Source organism: Danio rerio, chromosome 1, assembly GCF_049306965.1.
Source record: "Danio rerio strain Tuebingen ecotype United States chromosome 1, GRCz12tu, whole genome shotgun sequence".
NCBI classification, from domain to species: domain Eukaryota; kingdom Metazoa; phylum Chordata; class Actinopteri; order Cypriniformes; family Danionidae; genus Danio; species Danio rerio.
In genome coordinates this window covers 23,836,379-23,863,699 of record NC_133176.1, presented here as the reverse complement: position 1 = coordinate 23,863,699, position 27,321 = coordinate 23,836,379, and the positions used below count along the sequence as shown (strand labels likewise).

The window sequence follows — 27,321 nt, the reverse complement described above, 5'->3', positions numbered from 1 at the left end:
GTGAGCTCCAGAGAGGGGGAGCTTAAGCTTGAGCTCCACCTTTTTTGCACTTCTTCTACGAGTGATGTCACTGGGGGTAGGGTTAGGGGTGGGGTTGGTGTACGCATTAAAACAGCTTACAGGAGGAGGAGCGACAACTCATGCTCCACCTCTCTGGAGCTCACCTCTCCTCAAATGGCTCTGCAGCGAGCACCCTCTCTGTGACATGGGCTCTCTCCAAATATGGGGGTCAATCACCATCAAACCCCCAGTCTCCACACAGCAAATTCATCAGAGTTAAATTCTCGGTGTTGAAGCATTTGAGAGTAAAGTGTTGACGTTAAAGAGTTAGATTTTGATAAATGAATATAATAAGAGTTAGAATTGTTTTTATTCAGTGCGAAATCAAGGAGTTATCTTTTTAACACTTGGTGGTGTTATTTCCAACATCCGGGAATTCATGCAGCCCCAGTCACTGAAGAATTTTCCAGACGCCATTTTCCATCTGAGATTTAGAACAGCAACTGGTGAGTCAAACTACCTAAATGTTGGTATTTTACAGACTTTCTTTGAGGAAATACAGTTGTAAACATGTTGTGAAGTTAATAACTTTAGAATGGAGTTACAATTTTAAACTTCTGCGGTTCATTCATGGTCGTTTGTGTATCTAGCTTAACTGCAGTACTATTGACTTCTTTTCAAGAATGTTTTTATATGCTCACGCATACATAGTGCATAAAAACATCAAATGTACATGTTCAACACATTTCTGTCACGCTTAATGCCATTTTGTGCGTTGTTACCCATCTGTAAAATAAAATCTACACTTCTCCTTTAATTCCAAGCAAACTAGCGAGGGAATCCCCGGAGCCGCCTAACGTTAGCCTACTCTGCCCGGATGCTAACGGCAACACAGGACGGTTTCCATAAGCTCTGGAGAGTTTCTAAAACATATCTGGTGAGTAAATGAACATATGCTTACTTTTAAAAGGCTTCCTGACTGAAACAAATGATTGTTTGTTATTCGTGTACGTTAATTTGGTTATTTTAAACACCGCGGCCCTTTTAAACTGGTTCATTCGTGGCCGTCCATATACCGTTAGTCCATAACTTAGACTCGTGTGGTAACGTACGCTTGAATTATATTAAGTGTTGACAACCATTAAAGTCGGAATGTTAACATTAATGTCTTTAAATGACCGCGTTTGCACTTTATCAGACATTTAACGTTACAGAAGTCTCCCGGAAGTTGCGGGACTAACGTTAACGTTATCCCGCAAATGCACAGAGACTCCCAGATGCCCAAGTAGATGCCCGCAAATGAATGATCATCTCCCGGATATCGCGCGTCTCCCGCCCGGTCATTAAACACTTTGCACGCCCCTCTCCACCGCATCCCTCCCAGCTCTTCAGGTACGTCGCGCGCAAGTCACCCCCACCGCTCTTCAGGTACGTCGCGCGCAACTCATCCCATTGCTCTTTAGGTACTCATCTCTCCCGCTACCTCCCGCAAATCAACTCTGTATCCCCCGAAAATTACTTTTCCCAACTCGGGATGTCTGACGTTAGTAAGTTAGGCTATTTCTGTTGTCAGGAACATCTTAGTCAAGCTTTTTCTCCCGCATGATATTGTGCTTAAAACTATAGGCTAAACTTAGCATGTACTGTACACAACATTTCCGTTTTATTAGTGCGTTGTAAACAGCCACCTGTCTGTAAAATTAATCAACTGATTCATATTTGAGCAGCCTAATGATGATACAGGTTTGATTTGTAGATTTATTATCAATAATCAACATCTGAATCAAAAGATATGTGAAAATGTGTGAGGCATACTTTGTGATGTTCATCTCTCTTTTTTATCTGAAGGTTATGCATATGTGTTTGATACTAATGTGTTGTTGTTTTTTAACAGCCACAGTTCTCTGTACAATAACACAAGACCCTGTGATGGTGGCTGATTAGAGACGGATGGTGTATTTCCAGAGTTGGTGAAATGACCAAGTACACCTTCTTGGCCATATGTGGTGATAATAATGAAGGTATGTTTGATAAAGTTCTGTATTTGTTTTACAATAAGCTGAGAGGGTATTAGAGCATTAGAGAATAACAAATGACATGAAGGTGATAAGTTTTGTATTGTGGGTGAACTGTTATTTAAATAATGTTTTGCTCTGCTTTGCACTTTTCCTCTTCTGCTTATCTTAATATTTTAGATTATATTTGGACCTGAAACATCTGCTAGACTCCAGTAAAGGTGGCGTCAAATACTGGACCTGAAAGGGCCTAACAAGTTGAATCTGGTAAAGAAACACGCACACACACACACACACACACACGCACGCACACGCTTACAGAAAACTGTAAGTTTATGAATATTTTTTTACACTGTGGCCAATATTTTGGGGAAGTCAGCATCACTAAATGATATAAAAGATTTTAAGCTCCTCTAAATTTTGCTCCAAGTGTTGTGTTAAATTCAGGATTCTGGACAGACAGCTGCCTGTTTTTCCAGTTCTAGTCATAGTGATTAACCTAATTGTTTTTGGAGATCCAACAGTGATATATGTGTTTTTTCTACTTTTCCATATCCTGTCACCTCAACCAGCTGGGAGAGTCAAGTTGTGGATCATCATGTGGATTTTCAAAAGGTGAGTTTAGATTTCTTGAATGTTTTATTTACTTTAAATGTTCTTTTAAATATATCATAGAATTTGATTGAAATTTGTTTTCAAACATTTTTCTTAGTCATGCTGGAGTCTTGAAGAATTCTTTGATGAGCATCACCCTACAGTATATCCGTGCATCAGGAACCACCAGACGAGCGATCAGCAGCTACTACTGTACATCGTCATGGATAAAAAGGTCATCCTGTGGCTGGGAAGCACATCTTTCACAGGACATGCTTGATGAGATTTCCTAGCTCCAGTTTGTTTTCACACAAGTTTACAGCATTTATACCTTCATTTAAACTGCTGTGTTTGATATGGAGGACCAAGGAAACACCAGAAGTGAAAGATTTGCACGCCAAGTTGTTTAAAATGTAATTTCAGAAGAAAACTATGCGTTCAGAAGAAAACTATGAGTGACGATATATTGAACTTTCAAATTGCTCTGATGAAACATCAAGTTTGGACATCATATTTTGTTGATACTGTCTTTACTAATAAAACATTTAAAGCAAATTTGACATTGTTGCATTTTAAAAATTGAATGAATTGTTGAAGTTGTGAATGTTTTCAAATAAAATGTTTTTTATTTTGTAATTTACAGTCTATTTGACCTTTTTACCATATTTACACTCAAGAGAGTTGAATAAAATAATATATTACACCAGGTGGTGTTAAATATAGTTACATTTTTTAACTCTGCCCTGAGTTAAAATTAACCCTTACTTCGGTGTCAATGTGCCAACCCTTTTGAAAGTGTTGATTTAAGTCTGTTTTGAGTGGACCCCATGAGACACTTTCAAAGTGTTGAAATTAACACCCATAGAGTTGTTTTGGGTCCCCATATTTTGCTGTGCACCTGAACAAAATGGTCCCGTTCACAGCCAAGAGTGTAAGAGAGCCAAAGCTTTAATCATCTGCAATTCCCTGACAAGATCTTTCTAGCCACTAAGGACCTAGTTGTATCTACTCGACCACCTCATGGGTTTGGAGTCCTGGGACACCCTTACCCCCACCACTGAGAATGATTTCTGAAATTCATGTTATTCTTAAAAATGTCCTGCATGAGTTATATGTAGTTCGTAGTTCATATTTTTTAACATTAGGATATATAGTTTTAATCATTTAAACAAGATTTTGAAGATTTGGCAAAACAGGAACCTTTGAAATATGCAATGAAACACAGAATTATTTGATTGTGATAAAGGCTAAGTGTGAAATTGTTGAGACAAAGTACAGTTGTAGCTCTGGTGGGGTGATTAGGTTCTAGATCTTGCACATTTAGTAAAAACTAAACCCACATGTCTTCCACAACCCTCAGCTGATTTAAAATAAGTGACCCTGCCATAAAACAAGTCATAAGGTACATTTTTGGAAATTGGGATGACAAAAAACTGAGAAATAAAATGTACATATTTACAAAAGGAAATTTGCTAAATGTCTTTATGAAAGATTATATTTACTTAATTTTCTAATGATTTTTTCCGATAAAATAATAAAAAAAAAATATATATATAAATAATTTTGACCTATACAATGTATGTTTTGGAGGTTTGCGGAGGTTTTTCTTTCCGTTCGCCATGTGGTATTAAATTCCATTAAAACAGAAGTCAAAATTGCATGAAACTCTGGAGAGCCTGGTGATGCGACATTAATTGTTTTATACTGAAACTTGCCTTCAAAAAGTGCTTCCTCAGTCTTATCCATATTTCTTTGCATGCTAAACACACGTTGACCAAAAAAGGAAGTAAAAAAAAAACCTGTGTAATGAAGTTTACAGCCCTTTGGCCGCCGGGAAGAAGGAGGCGGAGAACCGACGCAGTTTTAAAATATTTTTTAATAACTGAGACGGCAGCTTCTTATGGAGACTGCAGTCAAACATGAAAGCAAAAGTAAAACAATATATCTGGGCCCGTTCCTCTCTCGGCTTTCTCTGCTATTGTTCCTCCTCTTATAGTCCAGAGCTCCCTCCGTGGGATTTGAGGCCGGTGCACACCACACGTGTATCCACTTGCGCGGCGGCCTCATTCCGTTCCCACAGCTCTCGGCCACGCCTCCTTGCCACAACCTGCAACTGCGTTCATTTTTTTAACGCGTAAAATATTTCAAATTAATTGCATGCGTTAACGCACTAAGTTAAAATCTGAATTATTAGCCCTCCTGTTTTTTATCAACACATTTATAGACATAATAGTTTTAGTAACTTATTTCTAATAACTGATTTATTTTATCTTTGCCATCATGACAATTAATAATACATTACTAGACATTTTTCAAGACACAGCTTTAAAGGCTTAACTGGGTTAACTAGGCAGGTTAGGGTAATTAGGCCATTTATTGTAAAACAAATTGTTTTAATCTGTAGACTATCTAAAAAAATTGGCTTAAAGGGGCTAATAATTTTGATCTTAAATGTTTTTTTAAAAAATCAAAAACTGCTTTTTTTTCTTCTAGCCGAAATAAAACAAATAAGACTTTCTCCAGAAGAAAAAATATTATTAGACATACGGATATATAAATGTTTAAGTTCAACAATGCATGTTTACAAAAAAAGAGAGAGAACCTATATGTGACATTGGGAACAAAGTGCATCTGTTTTGTTTTTCCTGAAACATTATGTTCCAAGTATGTGTTCCAGTACATATATGAAATATGTGCAGTGATCATATCATGATGTCAGTGCGGAGCGAGCCATTGTATCCGCAGAGAGAGGCAGTGCCTTAGGGAAAACGCTCACTAAAGCACACTGGGACATCTGAGCCACAGAGAGAGATGTGTGGGACTGAATCTTTTCTTTCCTCCTGACTGATCTGATGTGATCTGTGAGGATGAAACAAACATGATTTTCTCCCTGTTGTTTCAACTGAATTATTTGTGCATCAGTGAAGACACACATAAGTTATCGGGAACATTTGAAAGGTTGTATTTTAATGACTGCAATCTGTAAACTAGTAAAGTGGGGATAAGAAGGGTAAAAGAGATACAAATTGTTGTGCCTAACCCACATTAAATTTCTGTTGAAACCCACACCAGTATTTAGAAATTTTCCTCGATCAAAACTGACAATGCTTTAGAGGCATATAAGGAGATTACATTGACCCTCAGGGATCTGAGGTGATTTTGGGGCCCCTGAGATGTTTTGACATGCCCTGACATTTGTGCTTATTTCAGCTACTTATTGCATAGTATACACACACTTTTGTTGTTATTGTGAGTGCACACAAGAAAGTAGACACCTAACTGATTCGATTGATGTATTGCTCTTATATGCATGATCAAAACTGAAAGTGTAATTTAAGTTCTTTTCGGCGTTATCCGGACAAGACACCTCCAAACATATATTTGTGATATTCAACCCCTGGGAGTTAATAATGCTTGTATCATTTACTCACACTTTAAGCACATAAGAATTATTTGCATACATTCAACATTCTCTCTAAAACATTTGTTTTGATTCTTATCAATAGACACTTATTTATATTAATTAATAATGAAAAAAATGCCTATTTTATAAATTAATAAAAGGGGGCAGCACGGTGACTCAGTGGTTTAAACTGTCGCCTTACAGCAAGAAGATTGCTAGTTTGAGTCCTAGCTGGGTCATTTGGCATTTCTGTGTGCTGTATGCATATTCTCCCCATGTTGGCATGAGTTTCATCGGTACTCCGGTTTCCCCCACTGTCCAAAGACATGCACTATAGTTGAACTGAATAAGCTAAATTGGCCGTAGTGTATGTGTGTGAATGAGTGTGTATGTGTCTTTCACAGTACTGGGTTGCAGCTGGAAGGGCATCAACTGTGTAAAACAGATGCTGGATAAATTGGTGGTTCATTTCACTGTGGCGACCCTGGATTAATAAAGGAATTAATAAAGAGACTAAGTCGAAGGAAAATAAATGAGTGAATGAATGGATGGATGGATGGATGGATGGATGGATGGATGGATGGATGGATGGATGGATGGATGGATGGATGGACGGACGGATGGATGGATGCATGGATGGATGGATGGATGGATGGATGGAAAAAATATCTTCATGGAAAATGATCTAATGATTTTGCCCAAAAATAAAATTGTGGCTGTCACACTTTAACCTTAGCGTCCCACCAGTGTTGATATACAGCCATATCGCACTGCTACGGGTTTCATATTGCATTTATACAACAGTTCAACGGCACAATCGTGTATATAAATAAGATAATCAAACATGGAGAGTCTAAAAAGCCTTTTTTATTAGGAACTACTTTCTTACGCCATTCATCACATGTGCAGCTGACGTCAAAACAGCAGAAGCCATTACTAATTCACCAACGTCACTTTAGGGCCAGTGTTTGAATGACTCTCTATAGCGTAATGTCTAAAGTGATGACAAAACAGCTGATTTTGTTCACACTTTATGACTATAAGGCTGAACGTGATATGAAATGCCATCCAACTACAAAGATATCTTCTTACAGTGTTACAGTCTACAGTATTTCTCTGTTGCAATCGGGATATCACAATAATTAACCCTTGAAAAAAGCCACTGTCATACAATGTGGCTGTTACCACAAATATACATACAGCATACATTAATACTGCTTTTGTGATCCTGATTTTCAGAAGAGTCTATAGTCCCCATCCCCCATTTATGTGTCTAGAAATATTGGTGCCAATCTTGCAATGAACTAAAAGCAGTAATAGCTGTAGGTTCTGAAGCTGAAAGAGTATAATGATTTGTCTAAAAATATTTAAACATGTATTTTTAATAATCATTTTGTGTCTACACACAATGTTTTAGCATTCGGAAGAGATATAAGGGATACTCAACAGTTTGCCGTACTTTCACTCATACACTCATACACTCTCTTTCATACACATACACCTAGGCCAATTTACTGTAGCTTACCCAATTCACCTACGGCACATGTTTTTACTTGTGAGGGAAACCTGAGCATGCGGAGGAAATCCATGCGAACATGCGATGAACATGCAAATGATGAAATGATGAAATGCAAACTGAACCAGCCGAGGCTCAAACCAGCAACCTTCTTGCTGTAAGGTGATCGTTCTACCCACTGCGCTACCATGATGCCCCATTAGGAAGTACATTGTATTTCTATTTTGATGTAATTTCATACTTTTGTAGTTAAGGTCACCTAATATAAAGTCTGCAGTGGTCATTTATTATAAAGTGGGACCAAATGTTTAAACATATCAGGTCTAATGAGAGAACATGTTTATATATATATATATATATATATATATATATATATATATATATATATATATATATATATATATATATATATATATATGCAACAATACAGTTAGCCCACTGTTCAATACACCTCGTTTTTTAACACAGTTTTCAGTTTGGTTCGGTTCTCATGGCTTGACACATGTTTTTTTTTTTATTATTCTATAGGCAATGGGAAAAGTAAGAGGTTAAGGAGAAAAAAAAAAAAAAATTATTGCAATTCGTATTCAGTTTTACTTAAATACCAAGAAAATTACACTAGTTCCTAGTGTTTTGTATTAAAAAAAATAATACTGAAATCTCACAGCTGCTGGTAGCCCATGCATGTACAAATTGGGGAACACATAAAATCCTACATTTTGAAAAAAAACATACATGTGAAGTTAATAAAGATAAATTGGCCATTTTAAATAAACATATTTGTACTTAAGTAAACATAAATAAAAAAATCTCAATTATCTCGGTGCCGAAAAAATGCGAGACTTTAGTCCAGGGCTATTCAATTGGCGGCCCACGGGCCGAACCCAGCCCCCAAGGCAATTTGTTCTGGCCCTCCAAATAGTGTGACCAAGACATAAAAATTAATTTAGCTCAGTCGAAAAACGGCCGCTATAGCTATGAAGTGTTGTGCATCTGTTCAATTCAGTATGAACTGCAGAGGCTGCGCAGAGCATGAGTCACCAAAAGCGAGTGGTGCAGAAAGCCAAAAACACTTAGATATGTTTTGTAGAAAATTCCTTTAGTACAATGCACTGTAATCATTAATATGGATGCTACAATTAGCTGATTTTACTATTAACTGCGCTTTAATTTGTCACAGTTAATTAATTGTAAAGGCTTCTCTAAGCCACATTTCTGTTGCACGGAAAAGTTATGACAAGTTGTGTACTGTGCACTAGTTTAAAGTTCCAAGTATGTACACCGAGGCTAATACGCACGCACAGCAGATTAACTATAGAAGCTGCCGTTTCCATATCACGTATTTTCCGTTTGCAAGGTTGGTATTTCTAATGTAAGAATGACAATATGCACAAACAAGCGGAGCAACGCGCTTGCCTCTGTCCAGGCGCACGCAGTTGAAAACATCTCACATTGAGAGTTGTGCGTGCCTTTCAGTGCAATGTCAAGCACCCCCTATTTTTAGAGCATAGTGATTGGATATTTACTCGGGGTAAATATTTATATATAGAGAGCTCTATACATCAAACAAACTACTACTCAAACCATAGGACCCTACACAGTATTATTATATTTATATTTTATTATTATTATTTATACACAGTATTAATATGTGTTTTGGTCAAAAACCCAGAGACACATTTCTGTTTACACATTGTTTCTTAATTGTTATAATTAATGTTGTTAACTGTTTATCATTTAAACATTCTTCTCTACAATTGAACAAAAAAAAGATATTTTAAAAAATGCTGGAAACTGGCAGCCATTGACTTCCACTGTATTTTTCCCCTGCCATGGATGTACTTTACCACCAACATTGTTCAAAATATATTCTTTTTTTGAAAAAGAAAGTAGATTAATGAACAGCTTCATAACAAAGAAAAATAACTTAGAAAGCTTTCAAATAATTTTATGGTTATTAAATCGTCTGTATGTAAATGATGGGTAAATTAACTATAAATTGAATCTGTGTTGTGCACTTTTTACCCCTTTCTTTATGGATGGAGTATACATGGCAGGTTTATTCTATGTGCACTTTCTAATATTTTAATCTAATATTGTAAAATAGGCTTACACAATTTACACATGAATTCATTTCAGATCTGATCACAACAAGACTATACTCTGGGGTTGTGTTTCAATTAACATAGCGACATATCGTTTTAATTATGTTTGATTGTCTATCAAAGGAGGAAGCCCACGCCAACACCGGGAGATCATGCAAACATGTCTATTAAAGGTTAATTCATCTTAAAGGTTAAATGTCAGGGTCAATGGGATACTTTCTGAGGTCAGACATAGTAATACAGGAGTGCCACACGCATGTGTTTCATCACCTGCTTTTTGCTTTGTACACAAATGCAGGAGCACACATTTTAATAATGTTCTGATGATATCCAGCAAGTCTTTGACATGGACCTATCCTACCACAGTGAAATCGATAATTTCATTCAGTGATGTGATAGAAACTCTTTTTTGTTAAATAAAAAAAAGGCACACGAAATGGTCCTTGACCCAACATAGGCCTGTGATCATTAAAACTGTAAGTTGATACAGCAAGTTACATCCTACAGATACCTGAGGCTCTTTATGGATAGTGTTTTTTGTTGGAGAACACACATTGAGAGCTTGTTCGCACAACTACCACATAGGCTTTTTGTTTTCAAGAAGGCTGAGACTGTATGGGGTGGATGGCAATATCTTGCTTGTTTTTTACTGAGCTATGTTTGAAAGTCTTATTCGCTATGGAATCACAGTCTGATTTGGAAATCTGTCTGTTCAATAACAAATAAACTGGTTCATATTCAAAAAACAGCCATGAAAAATCATAGGAATAAAAAAATGAGCCCATACAGACTCTCTATGAACAGGCATGAGAAGAGCAATAAATAGTAGGGCTGATTCCAAACATCCTCTTTTCAGTGAATATCAGCTATTACCATCAGGAAAAAGAATGCAAGTGTGTAAAACCAATACATTGAAGCTTTCGTTCGTTCCTACTGTACCTCGGTAAAACTGTTGAACTCTTCTAAGAACACTGCAGCTGTAGTACATTAGCACCTGACTTTTTTTTTGCCTTTTTGCCCAAGACAAATTTCCCCTTGAAGACAAATATATTTTATCCTATCCTTTTGTTTGTGCATATCGAAATATTATGCATGTAAAAAAAAACTATATTTTCAAGAAGAATATACTGGCTTACAATCTTTAAGTCAAAATAATCTGTGTTGTTGCCATAGAGAAACTGAAAATGTTACAGAGGATACATTTAGGTTTGCACATGCCATCATTGTTACTGGCAATTTTTGACATTCAGGGGTAATAAATGTGGTTATAACAAAAGTAAGCAATTTTAAGCATTAATATAAGCATTTTTAAAGTTGTTCAATAGTGTCTTTTAAATGAATTTTAAATCATCTAACAATTTGCTTAAATTATTAACACAGCAAGCCCATCAGTGAATGTAGTGCCTTGTTGCCATTTCCATTTAAATGAACAATGTTTTCTATTGTGTACAAAAAGGTTGTTTGCTGCTTAATAAATTTTAAAAATCTATATTACTCTAAATCCACTATGGCATCACATGTATAATACAGCAGAGAGGCAGCTTTAGGCTAGAGAAAATATAGCTGAGGGCCATTTACACCTCTGGATAGGGATCAGGTGGAGTTCATGCACAAAGGAGTAAGATGTCAACATGCATTACTCATACTAAAAAGTATTTTACCTCATTTAACAATAAATATCGTGGGTTTTGCAGATTATTTAAGCACATGATGTTATATTTAACTTAATAATTTTGCTTTGTGTTGTTGACAGAGCTCAGCTGTTTTGCTGTGTTCTGGAGGTTGCTGTCTGTGTGTTTGATGTTCTTGTCTATAGCAATCAAGCCTTTAAAAGAAGGTGAATCTGATGTATGTTTTGTGTTTTCAGGGATGGACAGATGTCTATCTGAGCTGGAACCCGGATAACTATCCTGGTGTCCAGACCCTCCGGTTCCCATCCAATCAGATTTGGACACCAGATATTCTGCTGTACAACAGGTAACAAAGACAGAATGGCATGCACTTTTTCTATATCACAAAGAAATATGATATATTACAATACAGTATACAGTATAAAAATTCCATACTCTACCGATCAAAAGTTTAGGGTCAGTTTTTTTTTTTTTTTTTTTTTAAAGAAAATTATTAAGGTGGCGTTTATTAAATGTAGAAAAAAAGTTAAATTGTTAAATATTTATTAGATAATAATAATAACTGCTCTCCTGTTGTATGTAGTTTTAAATGAAATTATTACTCCAGTGATTATTGCTTTTATTACTAATAGCATTAACAACAACAACAACAATAATAATAATAATAATAATAATAATAATAATAATAATAATAATAATAATAATAATAATAATAATAATTATTATTATTATTATTATTATTATTAATAATAATAATAATAATAATAATAATAATAATAATAATAATAATAATAATAATGATTTCTAAATGATCATGTGACTCTGAAGACTGGAGTAATAAAAGTGAAAATTCATCATTGAGATCACTGGAATAAATAATTAAATTAAATTATAAACTACAGTTATTTTATATTGGAATAACATTTCACAGTTTGTACTGTATTTTGGATTAAATAAATATAACCTTGTTGAGCAGGATAAGCTTTTTTTAAAACCATTTAAAAATCCTGCTGACCCCAAACTATTGACCGGTTGTGTATATACAGTATGTGTTGACATTGTGTGTTGACATGCTATAATATATTATAATATTATATAATATAATAATAAAAATATATACACAACAATATAATATTAATGCAGTCTTTTTGGCCAAAAATGCATTGTATGAGTCAACATTATTGATTTTTCTTTTTTTAGTTTTAGGTTTTTTTTTTTTTTTTAATTTTAATGATTTTGCAGAAGACCATTAGAATATTTAGTAAGTTTTTTGTACATTTTCCACTGTAAATATATTAAAAGAAATTTAGCTTAATTATATGCAATTGCATTTTTTTTACTTTTTTTGTTATTCGTTTTTTTTGAAACATCAGATCCAAGATATTTAAACAGTTGAATCTGAGCCAAATATTGCCCAATACTAACATACCATACAATAATGAAAAATGGAAAACTTATAATGCATAAATCTCAATTTAAAAAAAAAGACATTTCTTTTTTGTTGTCCAGGAACACACATTTGAACTAAAACAAATATGTTTTTTTTTTATAAAAATATTTTATGAGTTTTAACGTGTACATATACTCTCAGAAAAGGGTTGGTGCACTTTTGTGCTTTATCAAAATATATGGACCCTCAAAAAAATAGTTCAGCCAAAGATGAAAATTCTGTAATTTAGTCCCCCACCCCCCCCCCCCCCCCCCCCCCGACTTGTTTCAAACACTTTTTTTTTCTTTTGTCTTTTTCTATTGAACAGAAAATATGTTTTGAAAAAAAAAATCAATGGTTACAGGTTTTAAGTGGAGGATGAGTAAATTAAAAAGGTTTAAACATGGTTTAAGGTACAAACATGTGCAATAGAATAAATTATGAAATCATTTTTATTTTGAACCGAACTATTTTTATATTGTGTTAAACTTTGGGTGGGCTTTAAAAACAAGCCTTGTGTCAACACACTACATTTGAGTCACCATCTGTTTCGTCTGAATGGAAGTTGGAACTGATCTTTGATGCAGTATTATAACATCATTTTTCAATTTAGTTGCTCTCACCTCTTACACTGAAATAAAACCATTGGCAGTGAAACCTTTTTACGTAAACACATTACGAATATGGGACAGCAGAGGTAATTATTTAATTTTACATTCCTTCATAACTCACAGAATACTACAAATCTACCTGCCAACAAAACAGCAAGACCAATAAACATTTACACTCAGAAAGGCTAGCTCATAATAATGAATTATGAATTTAATTAAATCATGTTATTATTTAAATTCTAAAGTACTGAAAGGAAAAAAGTAACTAAAGGGCTTTAAAAATAAAAGCTCTTGGAAACAATATTTTTAAAACATGTCTAATAAGAGACATAATCTTCCTTTATCGCATGCAAATAAAAAAAGAGAACTGTTTGAGTGTTAACAGCTTAGCTTTCATCAGATCTATGTGTCCTCTCAGCTGAAACATTTCCACAACAGCTGACATTTGCTTTTGTAAACTCTTTTTGTTTAGTGCCAGTTTCAATATGTCTTGCCATCAGAATGGTGAAGATCTGAGCAGGCAGATTACAGGTTTTTAAATTAGTGCCCCCTAATTTAGTAATTGACGCACTGTAAAAAAAAGATTAGTTGACTTTATTTAAAAAGTGAGTAAACCAGTTGTTTTTAAATTGCTTTGATATACTTAAAAAGAAATTATGTTCATGGATCAGCTTAAAGGGGCTCTATTTTAATGATCTAAGCAAATGGTTTAAGGTGCACGCATGTCTCAATCCACTTTTGTTATTTTAAAGTCAAGAAAATGGTCGGCGCACCCGGCGCATGGTCTAAAAATCCTTCACGCCATGGCACAGTCACTATTTACATGCGGGACTTTATAAGCAGAAATCTGAATGCTTCACTGGCAAAGAAACAGATCATGCTCAAGGTTACAGCATATGAGCTGACCATTAAGGGAATGAGGCAGATTCCACCAAAGTCTCCTAAGTTTTTTCCTCGATGTAGACAATAAAAATCTTTTACATTTTAATATCTCATATTTAACTCTCTCAAGCACACAACCAAGGTGATCAGCCTTGGCCAGTTTCTAAAGCATACAATCACACTGCGATGTGATTAAAACATAATAACCAACATAGGTTCGCTCTGAAAAAGTAGTCCTCTATACATTTTTGAAGATTGCGAATTATGCAGCCAAACATACGCATGGCTGCATTTCGTCTTTAAAACAATGCTGCAGGACAGTATGACCGCTTACCTCCAAATGGACAGCTTTCCCACTGTTACCAGATTGTCCACAATAACAAGGCGTGAGTCCAGCAGAGAATGTTTTCAGAAGAAATAACAGGATGAGAATGTGGTAAAATCTGAAAACATGGTAAAAATCAGGTGAGGGCTTTTCTTTTTCTGGATTGTTTTTTAAAACTGTCGGTTGGGTCTAGGGAAGTGGGTGGGCGAGTCAATTGGTGCTTTTGAAAACATTATTGGTTGGGTTTAAGGTCAGGGTCAGTCAGTCAGTCAGTCGACAGTAGCCTCTGGGGATTTACGCGAGAACAGCAGGCAGTTTGAAAAATTTGAGATCTGAAAAAGCATACACAGCAGACTCTGGTGGATTCGCAAAACAAAAAAAAAAAAAAAACAAAAAAAAAAAAGTGTAGCTCTTGGGACATATTTGGCGCTCTCCAGAAATGTATATAGCTGTAAGTTTTTTTTAGAATGAGCCTGGGTTGATAATAATGCACGCCATTAACTGCTCAAATTCAAATCTGGCAGCTCAAAAGGGGTTGAGGGACATGCTTCTGGTCATAAAACAAGAAGTATTTTTCAAACAAATACAATTTCATTTAAGTTTTAGACATTCAAAAAAACATAACTACTAGCAAAACATAACACTGATGGTTTGTAAAATACATGCGGATGTCTGTGGAAATGGCAGAAATATTAACTTTTAAATATAACTGGCTACAAATGGCTTTTTTCATGTAAAATACACACTGTTTAATTTTCTATAACATTTATTCCACTCCTTTCCCAGTTTAATAGCCACTTACTTTACTAAGTTTATAATGAGTTTACTTACTTTTTAAAAGCAAAGTAAAATCATCATTCACATTTTGGAAGTTGTAAATTCTACACAGGAGACCAGTGATCCTAATTAAACTTGACATAATCTGACAAATATGTCTATTTTTTTTTTTTTTTTTTTGATTGATAAGTTACACTGTTTCTCCTCTTAAACAGCAGGTTAGTTGCAGTCCTTGATTATGATTAGTTGAACCTTATTTAAACCTACAAAGGCAAATGAAACAGTTTATCAGCCTAGCTTTATTTAATTAAACCTTCCTACATATATGAAATAACCTTTTTAAATAAGCAATAAATCCCTTAAAACCATGGTTTACAGTGAATTTATAACAGATGCTTTAATTTATTTCTAATCTTGCCTAACTATGCCTCTTAGCTGTTATAAATTCACTGTATCAAATAGAAGCACACAGTAATACACAACACAGAGCAGATAACAATTACTCTATTTCCATGTAACTACTTTACTTTTACTTTACTTCCATTTATTGTCGTCAGTAAGTGTGATTTAACAATTGTCATTTTGTCTTTGTTTTCACAGCACATTATAACAAGAACAACACAATACAAATACACTTTTCATAACAATCCTAATAAAATGTAAGATGAAAAATACAAGGTAGTTGATAAAAAAATAAATATATTTATTGAACTAGACAAAGTTAATAGCAAACCTATACAGCTTCAAATGAATAGCACAAGAAAAGAGGAAGAGAAGAGAAGAAATCAGACAGAGAAGTTAGTGAGGCGAGAAAGGATTACACACATCATTAGTTGCTTTTACCCATAGATCATCAACTCCTGATGATAACAGTGTCGCTTTTCTGAAAAGAAATGACAGAGAAGATCTAAAAGGAGAAATACAAAAGTAAGAGAGTTAGAAAGAGACTATGTGACTGAAATAATAAAGAAAACTCTAGGCCGTTTTAATTTAATTCTGCTTGATTTATAGACAAAACCCTTTATTTGATGGAAAACATGGCTATTACAATTAGAGAACAGCAATTATTGTAGTGGGGTGAGGCAGTGGCGCAGTAGGTAATGCTTTCGCCTTCCAGCAAAAAGGTCACTGGGTCGAACCTTGGCTCAGTTGGTGTTTCTATGTGGAGTTTGCATGTTCTCCCTGCCTTCGCGTGGGTTTCCTCAGGGTGCTCCGGTTTCCCCCACAGTCCAAAGACATGCAGTACAGGTGAATTGGGTAGGCTAAAATTGTCCGTAGTGTATGAGTGTGAGTGTGAATGTGTGTGTGGATGTTTCCCAGAGATGGGTTGCGGCTGGAAGGGCATCCGCTGCGTAAAAACTTGCTGGATAAGTTGGCGGTTCATTCCGCTGTGGCGACTCCGGATTAATAAAGGGACTAAGCTGACAAGAATTTGAATGAATGAATTACTGAAGTTCGAAGAAGATTGTATAGTCTATAAAACAGCTTGTATAGTGTATAAAGACATTAGTAGTAGTAGTCTCTCATAGTACATCTCTAGTCTCTCACAGAAATCCTATCACTTGTTTACTGTTAGTAGCTATGTTTCCATCCAAAGATGCAAATTAAATGCATCCACAAAACAGGAATATTGCATAAAAGACGTGCAATTAAAGAGAACAATATCATCACTTCCTGATTAACTGGCACCAAATATCAACAGTTAAAACAGAATTTGCTGCGGTAGGAGAAGCTGCATGAATCTTTTTTTATTTATTTAATAAATTACTTGTGCTCTGAAGACAGTATGCTGACATGCAACGAATGGTGGTAGCATTCGAAGGTCTGAGACGAGGAGCACAGACATTTTTGATTCTCCTGATTACACACACACAGCTGGAAGCTCATGATGATTAATACCTCATTTACACACTCTGTTTGCTGAGTCTTGTTTTTCCTTGTGATGCATTACAAAGCATTTTTCCTGGTTTGTGGGCTGTGGGAGAAACCGTAGCACCCGGAGAAAACCCACGTGAACTCAACTGAAACTCCACACAGAAACATCAACTGATCCCGCCAGGACTTGACCTTCTTACTGACAGGTTATAGTGCTAACCACTGAGCCATCGTGTCGCCCACACAAACATTTCTATTTAGTTTTTTTTTAACCCTATGCCTACAGAACCCAATACAATTCACCAAATGCTGCTACATTGTAATGTATACTGCATTAAATCGAAATTATAATATTGCATTTAGATTTTTTTTGTTCTTTTGGATAAAATTGTCTGCCAACAGAATTGGAAATACATTTTAAAAGAAATAAGCTCTTTGTATCTTGCTGATAGTTCAAGTAGAGGAAATATCACAAGGAAGATGTTCATTTTTGTGTCTTTTTGTGTTCTGATCTGATTCATACGTCATGTTCTCACTCACAGTATAAGGTATTGTCATATTTTCTTTAGTTATATTTACAACCCAAACACATTTTTCTCAAGAAACATAAATTATTCAAAGCACTGGGCATCGCCAACTACCTCATCACACATCAAAAGCCATTGTTTACACTGCAGTGGTGGCACAGAAAACACATCTGAATAAAAAAGTGCATGTACCGTACAAAGACTTTTTAATGTGCTGACGTTCACACATTAGTCTGATATAGAATGTGTGCGACATACGCTTCAGCATACAACATACAAAACGTATTAATGCATTGTGTGTAGCAGTGTAAACCCTCTCACTTCCCTTTGAACGGCCCTCATCAGTGATGTAAAACATGCATGCCGTGAGTTTGTGTGCAGAGAGAGGACAGATGCAGTGTTATGTATTATTTAAACAGAGCTCGGAGGTCAACTTCACTTTCTCTACCAACAGCCTCTCTTTATGTAATGGACTGCACTGATTACAAGACTTCATTCTTTTGTTCTTTTTAAGCAGCTCGGTAGTTGTTGGTATTCAGCAGGAATGCATTCTTTGCAATCTATTTTCTACAAATTGATCAGTGTTTTAATGTGTCCATTACAATTTCATTTCTCTAAATGGTTTAAAAAGAGTTTACATGTCCTGTTTGTGAAATAATCTGGGCTTATAATATAGAATTTGTAGATGATGGTAAAATTATTAGCCCTCCGATGAAATTGTTAATCTTTTTTTGAACAAAAAAATAAAGAAATTTTTGTTCAAAATTTTTTGAACATAACAATAATAAAAGTGATATTTATGTGAAAATATTTAATATTAATAATGCAATTTTAATACGTATTAGTTATGACTCATTTATTTTGTCCATTATGAAAGTACATAATATTTTACTAGTTTTTTTTTCAAATACTAGTATTCATCTTAAAGTGCAATTTAAAGGCTTAACTATGTTTGCTAGGTTAAATAGGCAAGTTAATTAGAGAACTATGATTTGTTCTGTGGATAATCCAAAAAATAAAAAATAAAAATTTGGGAACTTGAACCTAAAGTTAATATTTTTAAAATGTATCATTTAAAAAAAAAAAAAAAAACAGCACAGAGTTGCCCGAGTGCTTCAGAGGAGAATCTGGCCATTAGTAGAATCTCGAAATTAAGAGAAACAATGCAGATTTCATGCAGGCCGTGAAACGCCGGACCAGGGCCTCATGTATCAACGCTGCTTATGCACAAAAACTTTGCGTACGCCAGATTTCACGCTCACATTTGCATTTACTTATGATGAAATTAACATGAGAATGTGCGTTGGTCCACGCCAACTTCATGCCTGGCGTACATGCATTTCTTGTGTGTGCTTGTTTTATTTCCATTGGAGACTCCTAGAGGCAATTTTGTTAAATTGCACACTACAAAGTATCTTTGAGCCGATTAAATAAACTGCTTTTATTTAATCCAAACTAAGAGAAATAAGGCATAAAAACTTATATTTAAAAAAAAAATGTTACTTACATTTAAAAAAAAACACATAAAAAAATTAGGATAATGTTATCTGAGAACTTCCTGACCCCAGAGCCATACATGCTGTATATACAGATCATTGAAAGTTTAAAGCAATGTGTTTGCTATTTTTGTGATATTTGTCTGAAGTAAAATTCTTGTCCACTGAGACAATCCTCTTTTCCTTTTCTTCAATGCGTTCAAAATAATTAACACATACTCTCATTGACTGCATGAATCATTGTGAATACTTTCATTTTAATTCAGCAATTTATTTTTTAAAAGCTAATTCATTAAACTAAAAAGTACATTTTCTAAAAAGCAACTCAAATAATATTACATATTTTTTAAAAGTAATGCATTACTTAGAAAAGTAATATTATTACGTAACCCGCATTACTTGTAGTGGATTACCCCCAACACTATCAAAGGAAAACAAGAAAAACAACTGCTTGATCTGTTAACAAAAAACTTAGGAAATATTGGAAAATATATAATAAGTTTGCCTTCAACTGTATCTAAACAGAGAGCATAAGCTTTCATATTGTTGTAGAACTGGAACTACAAATTGGTTTTGTGTACAACACTCAATTATCGAGCAGATTGCAGCTGGATGATTTTATTAGTGACAACAATTACTGGGCTTGAAAGACAATGTAATAAAAACATTTGCCGCCTCACTAAAAGCATTTCAATAGTTTGCATCCTTGAAAGTATCAAAGGAAACTTATTAATAAGGAGAATAAGTACGCTTCCTAGTGGTCTATGTTTTGTTAGGATAGGACAATATACAGCTTTGACCAACATTTTTGAATATATATTGTTACCATATAGAGAATTCACAAAATGGCCTGAAAAAAAATGTTTTCTTTTTCTTCTTCTTCTTCTTATGATGATGATGATGATGATGATTATTATTATTATTATTATTATTATTATTCAATTTTTTTTCATTCATGAACCGGCAACTTATCCAGCATATACGCAGTGCAAATTCTCCTCAATTTGGCTTTAATTTAACACATTTGCCATGGATAATTGGAATTGCAGCTGTATGTGTGTGTGATAGAGAAGCGGGCTGCTGTGTGTTCTGACTGACAGCAGTAATTGTCTTCTCTATGGCCCGGCTTCATAAATCTGCATTATGCAAATGTCTTTGGTCTTGGCCTGACAGGTGTCACCTCTTCCTGAAGCTGCTTTAAAATAACTTACTTGCTCTTTGAGGAAGAGCTTTTAATCTACATCATTTCATTTATGCCAGATCATGCACACCTTAAAACACCACCCATGGCCACTTGCATCACTCAGCCAATTACAAAGATCCTCTTGGCAGAAGACATTTGCTAGAACATCATGGCATAGTAAGATGAATGCATTAAGAGGACACCCAGGAGAGATGCTGACTTAGCTGTTTGACTTTGAGGATGAGTCAAAAGAGGATAAACCTCTAAAGACAAGGCCAGATGCATTTAGCTGGAATATTCAATAGGGATGGATGTAGTGGGGCTGATTAAACGAGAGACATCTGTGCCAATTAAGCTATAGTTTCAACCTAGTCTCATTGGGGAAAAAATGTATTTTGTAGAAATAAATAAATACTTCAAAAGAAAGACATGCGGTACAGGTGAATTGGGTAGGGTAAATTGTCCGTAGTGTATGAGTGTTTGTGTGTGTGTGTTTCCCAGAGATGGGTTGTGGCTGGAAGGGCATCCGCTGCATAAAAATGTGCTGGATTAGTTGGTGGTTCATTTCGCTGTGGCGACCAGGGATTTATAAAGTGACTAAGCCGACAAGAAAATGAATGAATAATAATGATAATTTAAAAAGATGGAAAGATATTCCCAGACACTTATTGGGTGTTTCCTCTACTAAAAAAAAAAGCATTATATGGAAACCAACGTGGTTTAAACAATTATGACTTATTCTAAAAGAACAAATATTGTATGCCGTTTAAAGAGCCCCTATTATGCATTTAAAAGGTCATATTTTGGTTTTAAGGGGTCTTCAACAACACCACCACGGAAATTCCCACCACAGCTTATCAACATTTTTGAAGTAGTCAAAGTGCAGAGTGCGTGTGTGAGCCCAATGCAGGAGTACATTAAAGCAATGCAGTTTAACACCAGCATATTGCTCTATTCCTAACAATGACACACATTCAGTATTAATCCACACTGTGGCAAAAGCTGAACTATTTTGAAACTTGACTGCTGCACTTGTGTAGGAACAGCCATAGCAATCCACAAGGCTGGGGCTATAATGCTGAGATATTTTTGCAAGGTATTTTTTTTGCCATTTTTCACTCTTCACAGTCTTATCTGTGGGTAGAGAAAGTACCACTAACTTTCCCTCACACTTTAAAGCACAGTGTCTCTGAAGGTGGCCATAGCAATGACAAACGGCAAGCTCACAATTGCATTTAAATCTGTAAACAAAGCGGCATGCATCTCGTTTTCAACATTGTTTTAGATGCGATATGAGAATATAAAAAAATAACCAGATACAGTACAAGCCACGTGAAGCTGTTACAAGTAACAAAACACAACTAAATACATAATTTGCAAGCTATAGAAAACAAGGAGACAACCATTTTAATCACACTTAAGTTCCTTACAATTGTAAAATGGAGGAAGAAAGTGATCCATGAACTGAACTGTGAAAGTTCCTGTCAAGCTGTGACAAAGGGCCCTATCATACACCAGGCGCAATGTGGCGCAAGGCACGGCGCAATAGTCTTAGTTTCAGCTTGGCGCAAGAGTGGTTTTAAGGCGCTGCACCACGCTGTTTAAAAAGCAAATGCATTAGCGTTCATATGTGCGCCCATAGGCATTCTGGTCTAAAAAGGAAGAGGTTCTGAGGCGCATTGCTGACGCGTTGCTATTTTTCATTAGACCAAAACAAACCCGGTCTAAACTCCAGCGCAGAGTTGCGCCTCGCTTACACACTGCTTAATACACACAAGAGAGCAATAGGCAAATATCTTTACATATGAAAAAATTTAAATATTAAGGTTATATATAGGATATAATAAGAATAGATATAGGATATAAATATAAAGGATTAAAATATTACAAAACATATTATTTTCTAGCCTATATAAATATGAAAAATCACTGCTTTTATGTCTTCATCTCGGGAGGCTTTTTCAGTTCATTCATAACAATTTGCTTTTGTATAATGTTATTATTATTAGCAGTATTATTTATTATATCCATATTTATATTTGTTTTATTAAAAACAAGCTTAGATTTGCCCACCTGCAGGTTTTAGAACATAAGGAGCACAGCATGTGTTTTAGGATATAACTCAGGTTTTTGAGCACACTTCGTTATTATTGTTCATTTATTCGTTTGTGGGAAATTAGAACTGAATTTAGAAATAGTTTTGAAACGAATATTTGCGCTTAACAAACACAATTAATTATTTATAGACTAATTGATGTCTGTGCGTAAAGGTTTTCCTATCCAAGAGCGAAAATGAAAGTGATCCATTATCTCTCATTCTCACGCAGTAGATGCTCTGTTTAACAGTTTTCTGTTTGCTTGTGAAATGCTCAGTTTTTCCACTTAGACTTCCTGTAAATAGCAAATGCACTTGGCACGATGCAGCCGGCTCTTGAAGGGAATGGGAGATGAGACTCTAATTTGTTATTCTCAAAACACACCTATAACTCATTAAGAAAATAAACTCAACCCTCTTAGACCATGCGCCACGGCGCAAAGCGGATTTTCCCATCCTTAAATTAGCGAAGAGCATTTTAGAGTAAAAGCAAAAATGACGCCATATTGAAGTGTCATCATATCAAAGCTGTCACTCAAAGGGTCAACCTTCTGAAGGGATTAAGGAACAGGGATGATGCTTTCTGAATTTAACGCAGCATCTGTAAAGCCCTGTCCTAACAAAGTGAATATAAATGAAAAGCAGATTATGTTATTAAATACATTCTAATATTTGTCTACCATATATGTCTATATGATTTATGTTTTTTCTATCATAGTAAACTTGCTTAGAAGCTCAACTGATACACAGCATAATTTAAATGGAGTTAGAATAAATAAATAAATAAATAAATAAATAAATAAATAAATAAATAAATAAATCACTAGTGGGTTGCAGTTGGAACGGCATCCCCTGCGTTAAACATATACTGGATAAGTTGCCGATTCATTCCGCTGTGGCGAACCCAGATGTATAAAGGGACTGAGTCGAAAAAAATGAATGAATAAATATAAATCACATAAATATAAATCTGCAAAAAATCAGTCTGGGTTATATACAGTGCATCCAGAAAGTAATCGCTTTACTTTTTCCACATTTTTTTTTACGTTACAGCCTTTTCCCAAAATGGATAAAATTTATTTCCTCAAAATTCTACACATAAAAGACCATAACGACAATGTGGAAAATGATTTTTTTTTTTTTATTGTTGCAAATTTATAAAAAAAAATAAAAATAATTAAAAAAAACTGAAAAATCACATGTACATACTGTAAGTATTTGCAACCTTGGCCGTGAAGCTAATTTGAGCTCTGGCACATTCTGTTTCCACTGATCATTCTTGAGATGATTCGGCAGTTTAATTAGAGTTCACCTGTGGTAAATGCAATTGATTTGACATGATTTGAAGAGGCATAAAAAGGTTATCACATGTTACATGTTCACATGTTATCTGGAGAGATTGGATGTGTTTTATGTAACATGAGAACAATGTATAGTGGTAGTGTGAAATTTCACAGTAATGACATCGTGCACAATGTAAAGTTGTTAACTTCATGTTATCTCAGTAGGGCAAGATGCTTCTTTTCTCTACTTAACAAAGAACCATCTGTTGTCCACATCAGCAGTACAGCTGAACATGACGTCAGCTATTAATGTATACAAAAGAGCATTCATTCTATAAAACTGCTCTTGTAAGGTTTTCATGTATATGAGGGGAGCAAATGTGAGCCTAAAGCTGCTGTAATCCACCAAAAGGAATTGTAAAACATATGAGCTGTTTAAGTTGGATCGTGGTTGTAACGTTGACCTACTAATCTAAAGGATTTTCCAAAAACTCCTGTTAAATGCAAGCACAGCAATCACTGTCTGTGTGTGATATTGTTAGATGATTAGCCTTTGAGTTACCAAGAGATGCATATTTTGTGTTCAGCAAGCATCATTGTGACAGATGATTTGTATGGAAAAGTGGCAATTTGTTCTTGGGTTAATTGCTGTTAAAATAATTATCCGGTGTCATAGTCATATATCTACATATTGCTTTTTTTCTTTTCTTTTTTGCTGTCTCGTAACTGTTAGCCAGATGACCCCTTTTTAGTTTGGCAGGCTGCAATTTGCCAAACCACCATAAAAAAGACAGCTTTCCGGGAAACGGAAAGGATTAGAGACATTATTACTTTGGCTGTGTTGCTGAAAGGTCAAATTTGATGTCCGACAGCAAAGAGCAAAGACAAAGTTAAAATCTCACAATAATGTGAATCTGATTTTGTCATCTTCTCACTCTGAAAAATAAACTTTTAAGTGAAGCTTGGAAGGAAAGTCATAAGATGTGACTGGCATCTTATTTAATTTTATATGATGGCATTTGTGTTTTAATTCACAGACAATATTAAAACTGAAAGGGCTTCACGGTATTGATATTAAGAAGCAGGTTTAGCAGTCCTTTTTACCCAGATATGTACAACGTTGTTACAAAACGTTTGCTAAATTTGTGCACTGTAAAAACATTTGGTGTTAGAATGTTATGGCTTGTAACAGGTAATCAATCTCTTGTTCTCAAACACAAAATACTGTTTATGAACAGTCGTTTCAAAGTTTGAGGGAAATGGAGATGGAAAAGGTGAACATTTAATTAAGAACAAGCAAATTTTTCTTACATTTATAGTCTGAAGTATGTAAATCACTATGTTTTTATGGTAAAGTTCTGGCAGACACATTTTCTTCATATATTTTTTCATATATATAATTTCATTGGTAACAATTATAAGCACAACACAAGATTATTAAAACTTTTCTATCTGAAAATATACACTCATTGCCACTTTATTAGGTACACCAGCCCAACTCATTGTTAACAGAAAATTTAACCAGCAATTTACAAGGCAGCAACTCAATGCATTTAGGCATGTTGACATGGTCAAGTAGATCTGTTGCAGTTCAAACCGAGAGTCAGAATGAGAGAAAGGGGATTTAAGGGACTTTGAACATGGCATGGTTGTTGGTGCCAGACAGGCTGGTCTGAGTATTTCAGAAACTGCTAATCTACTGGCATTTTCACGCACAACCATCTCTAGTGTTTACAAAGAATGGTCAGAAAAAGAGAAAATATCCAGTGAGCAGCAGTTCTGTAGGCACAAATGCCTTGTTGATGCCAGAGGTCAGAGGAGAATGCCCAGACTGGTCCCAGCTGATAGAAAGGCAACAGTAACTCAAACAATCACTCGTTAAAACCGAGGTATGCAAAAGAGCATCTCTGAACACACAACACTTCCAACCTTGAGGTGGATGGACTACAGAAGCACAAGACCATACCAGTTGCCACTGCTGTCAGCTAAGAACAGGAAACTGAGGCTACAATTTGCACAGGCTCACCAAAATTGGACAATAGAAGATTTGAAAAACGTTGCATAGTCTGATGAGGAGTCTTGATTTCTGCTGCAACATTCAGATGGTAGGGTCAGAAATTGGTTTCAACAACATGAAAGTATGGATCCATCCTGCCATGTATCAAAAGTTTAGGTGGCTGGTGGTGGTGGTAGGATATTTACCTGGCACACTTTGGACCCATTAGTACTAATTGAGTATTGTGTCAACGTCACAGCCTACCTGAGTATTGTTGCTGATCATGTCCATCCCTTTATGGACCACAGTTTACCAATCCTCTGATGGCTACTTTCAGCAGAATAACACAAAAGCACAAGCACACTGGTTTCTTGAACATGACAATGAGTTCACTTACTCAAATGGCCTCCACAGTCACCAGTTCTAAATCCAAAAGAGCACTTTTGGGATGTGGTGGAATGGGAGATTCGCATACTGGATGTGCAGCTGACGAATCTGCAGCAACTGCGTGATGCTGTCATGTCAATATGAAGCAAAATCTCTGAGGAATATTTCCAGTACCTTGTTAAATCTATGCCATAAAAGATTAGTTCTGAAGGCAAAATGTGTCCAATTAGGTAGTAGTAAGGTGTACCTAATAAAGAGGCTGGTGAGTACATTAATACACTTAAAAATATTAATGCGATACTTTTGTTTTTACTCCCATTTTTCATGAGCCGAACACAAAAATCCAAAAGTTTGAAAAGCCTATTTCTCTCAAATATTGTTAATACATTTGTTTTAATCTGCCTTAGTAAGCACTTCTCCTGTGCCAAGATAGGAGATTGGAGTTGGGGGTGGAAACTAGAAACCAGTCAATATCTGGTGTGGACTCCATTTGTCTCACGCAGTGCAATTCATCTCTGTCACATAGTCAATCAGGTTTTTTATTGTGTCTTCTTGGGGATTGTTTGACCAATTCTCTTTAATGGCTGTAAAAAAGTTACTGGACATTGCCAGAAATCGGAACACACTGTTGTATACAGTATGTTAATCCAGATTCCAGAGCATCCCTAACATGCTCAATGGGTGACATTTAAAAAAAATAGTAATTAAAATATATGAATCAACATCTGCAAGAAATGCAGAGTCTGGGTTATATCTGTGTGTGGGACAGACACTAACACCATTCACATGTTATCTGGAGAGATTGAATGTTTTTTATGTAACATGAGAACAATCTACAGTATTGTTGTTTCACACTTTGTAGTGTGAAATTTCACAGTAATGATAGGTTGTAAAGCTGTTAACTTCATGCTATCTCAATAGAGCAAGGTTCTTCTTTCCTCCACTTAACATGCTGCAACAGGAGATGATGTTGGTGGATGAATGACAGGATGACAGGCCTCAGGATCTCATTGTGGTATTTTTGTTAATTGAAATGTCATTGATAGCATGAAGATGTGTTTTTTGTCCAAAACATAAACCTGCCCACACCATAACCCCACCAACCAACATGAGCTGCATGATTCCCAACGCTGACATCAACAAACCACTCACCCACACAATGCCATACACATTTGCCATTTCCCCTTTTTC

The 27,321-nt window shown here is 35.3% G+C and overlaps 1 protein-coding gene and 1 long non-coding RNA gene across 2 annotated transcripts in view; both read left to right on the top strand.

Annotated features, from left to right (window-relative positions):
• Positions 1-27,321, top strand: part of chrna8 (cholinergic receptor, nicotinic, alpha 8) — a 135,256-nt gene that overhangs the window by 75,569 nt on the left and 32,366 nt on the right. Inside the window, exon 4 of the mRNA XM_021473897.3 lies at positions 11,501-11,610. Within this exon, the coding sequence (XP_021329572.1) occupies positions 11,501-11,610 (110 nt within the window). The remainder of the gene's footprint in view (positions 1-11,500; positions 11,611-27,321) is intronic.
• Positions 447-3,245, top strand: LOC137495489 (uncharacterized). The gene is made up of 6 exons (XR_011015316.2): positions 447-506; positions 825-937; positions 1,895-2,021; positions 2,196-2,282; positions 2,588-2,630; positions 2,728-3,245. It is a non-coding gene; the product is annotated as an uncharacterized lncRNA (long non-coding RNA).